The 2,164-nt window shown below is 62.7% G+C and overlaps 1 protein-coding gene across 1 annotated transcript; it reads left to right on the forward strand.

Annotated features, from left to right (window-relative positions):
• Positions 1–6: 6 nt before the first annotated feature.
• CD68 (CD68 molecule) lies at positions 7–2,157 on the forward strand (the record flags this gene model as incomplete). Its single annotated transcript, XM_081810421.1, has 5 exons — positions 7–890; positions 970–1,394; positions 1,520–1,639; positions 1,760–1,832; positions 1,942–2,157. Coding segments are annotated over exons 1-5 (883 nt in total), but the record flags the coding sequence as incomplete, so codon positions are not given.
• Positions 2,158–2,164: the final 7 nt, after the last annotated feature.

Below are 2,164 nucleotides of genomic sequence, written 5' to 3' on the forward strand. Positions count from 1 at the left end.
GATTCAAGGGGCCATAGTGTCACTCAACCTCATTTGCTGGACCAAATCCGGAGAATGCGAGTTAAATGGCCCAGGGGATTGTCCCCAGGTGGGGGGAGCAGGGGAGAAAAAATGGTAGCCATTTTTACATTGTTTTGTATAGTATTTATTGATTCAGGAAACAAAACACAAAATTCTGAATAAAATGACTTGCAAACTGCCTGTTTGGGCTTCTCGTTTCTTGCCTCCCCTTCCCTCCCACCTGTTACTGGGCACGTACATCTCCGGCTGTGCCGCCCCACCCAGTCATCACCCAGTCATCACCCTTACAGATTGCCCTTGGGTTGCTTTTCCCCCCCACCTCCCTCCTGACACCGTCCCATCACTGGACATCCCGACCTGCTCTGGCGCCCGCCTCCCGCAAGCACTGTCCCGAGCGCCTCACGTGCCTCGGCCAAGAGGAAGCGCCCGGCGGAGGGGAAGGGAGAAGAGCCCTTTCACAATGCCTTGACCACCCCGCTTCTGAGAGCACTGGGGGGTGCTGCTGGCCCACTGGTCTGTAATCCCTTGGGGCCTCCACACGTGCTTGGAGGTAGACACATCCATGGATGGGAGACGTCCTGGAGGCTGGGGGCTCCCACTTGGAAGCCAGGGCCGTCCCCTCGATGACAAAAGTCCGGTGACTAAGGGATTGGTGGCTGGGGCTGAGGTGCCTGAGTCAGGCGGGGGGCGGACTGTCTCCGTAACAGGAAGTCAAAAGCTTAATTCCTCCTTTTCCAAACGAAGGCAGAGGGGTTAGGGCTGAGCAAGCAGCTGGGACAGACAGGACGGGCCCGGACGGACCAGGTGAGGCCGTTCTGTCATGGGGCCGGCTGTGGTGTTCTTGGGGGCCCTGGTGGGGCTGCTGGCTGGTAAGGAGAGCGGCCTGAGGGGAGGGGGCCCCCGGAGGAGCTGCCCACCCGCTGCTAACCAGTCTTCCTCTGCTGAAAGCCCAGGGGACAGGGAACGACTGTCCTCATAAAAAGTCGGCCACTCTGCTGCCATCCTTCACGGTGACCCCGACCCCGACAGCGACAGAAAGCACAGCAAGCCCTGCGACCACGAGCCATGGAACCACCACCAGCCATGAGCCCACGACGGCCACTCACCGGCCCACGACGGCCACTCACCGGCCCACGACCACCCCCCGCCACGGAAACACCACGGTTCATCCAACAACGAGCAACAGCACTGCCACCAGCCCCGCCCCCACCAGCTCCCCCCACCCAGGGCCGCCGCCACCCCCGCCCAGTCCCAGCCCAGGGCCCCAGGACGCCATAGGAGACTACACCTGGACCAACGGTTCCCAGCCCTGCGTCCGGCTCCAAGCCCGGATTCAGATCGGAGTTGTGTACCCAACCCAGGGCGGAGGAAAGGTAAAGCCAAGAGCCGGCGGAAGACGGCAGGGGCGAGGGAGCGAGGCAGGGCCGGGGTGGAGGGGACAGGGAACCTCGGATGGCACGGCCGTGTTCTTGCAGAACTCTCATTTCAACTTCTACAGGCCTGGGGCATCTCCGTACTGAACCCCAACAAAACCAAGCCCCAGGGGGGCTGTGAGGGCGCCCACCCCCATCTGCTTCTCTCCTTCCCCTTTGGACAGCTCAGCTTCGGGTTCGAGCAGGTACCTCCCCCGCATCCCCCACGCCCTGCCTGCCCTCCTGCCACCAGTCCCTGGCTGCGCTCCCGGCTCCGGGCACGTGGCTGTCCGCTGCCACCCTGAGCCTTCTGGTCACATCCCCAGGAGCCACAGCAGGGCACGGTCTACCTGAACTACCTGGCTCTGGAATACAACGTGTCCTTCCCGCAGGCAGTGCGTGAGTAACCTGCCCTCTCGTCGCTTGCCCTCGATGTCTGGGCTCCTGAAGGGACCAGAGCGGGGGGCGGGGACAGGGACGGAGAGCTGACCCTTCCTCGCTCTTCCAGAGTGGACCTTCTCGGGTCAGAATTCATCCCTTCGAGCTCTCCAAGCCCCCCTGGGCCAGAGCTTCGGCTGCAGAAATGCAAGCGTCCTTCTGGCGCCGGCTTTGCGCCTTGACCTGCTCCACCTGAAGCTACAGGCCGCTCAGCTGCCCCCTTCGGGGGCCTTTGGACCAAGTAAGACCTCTTCCTGCCCCTTCGAAGGCTCCGCCTGCTGGGACAGCACTGG

This window comes from Leptonychotes weddellii, unplaced genomic scaffold, assembly GCF_054177405.1.
Source record: "Leptonychotes weddellii isolate Sample4059 unplaced genomic scaffold, ASM5417740v2 HiC_scaffold_25184, whole genome shotgun sequence".
NCBI classification, from domain to species: Eukaryota; Metazoa; Chordata; class Mammalia; order Carnivora; family Phocidae; genus Leptonychotes; species Leptonychotes weddellii.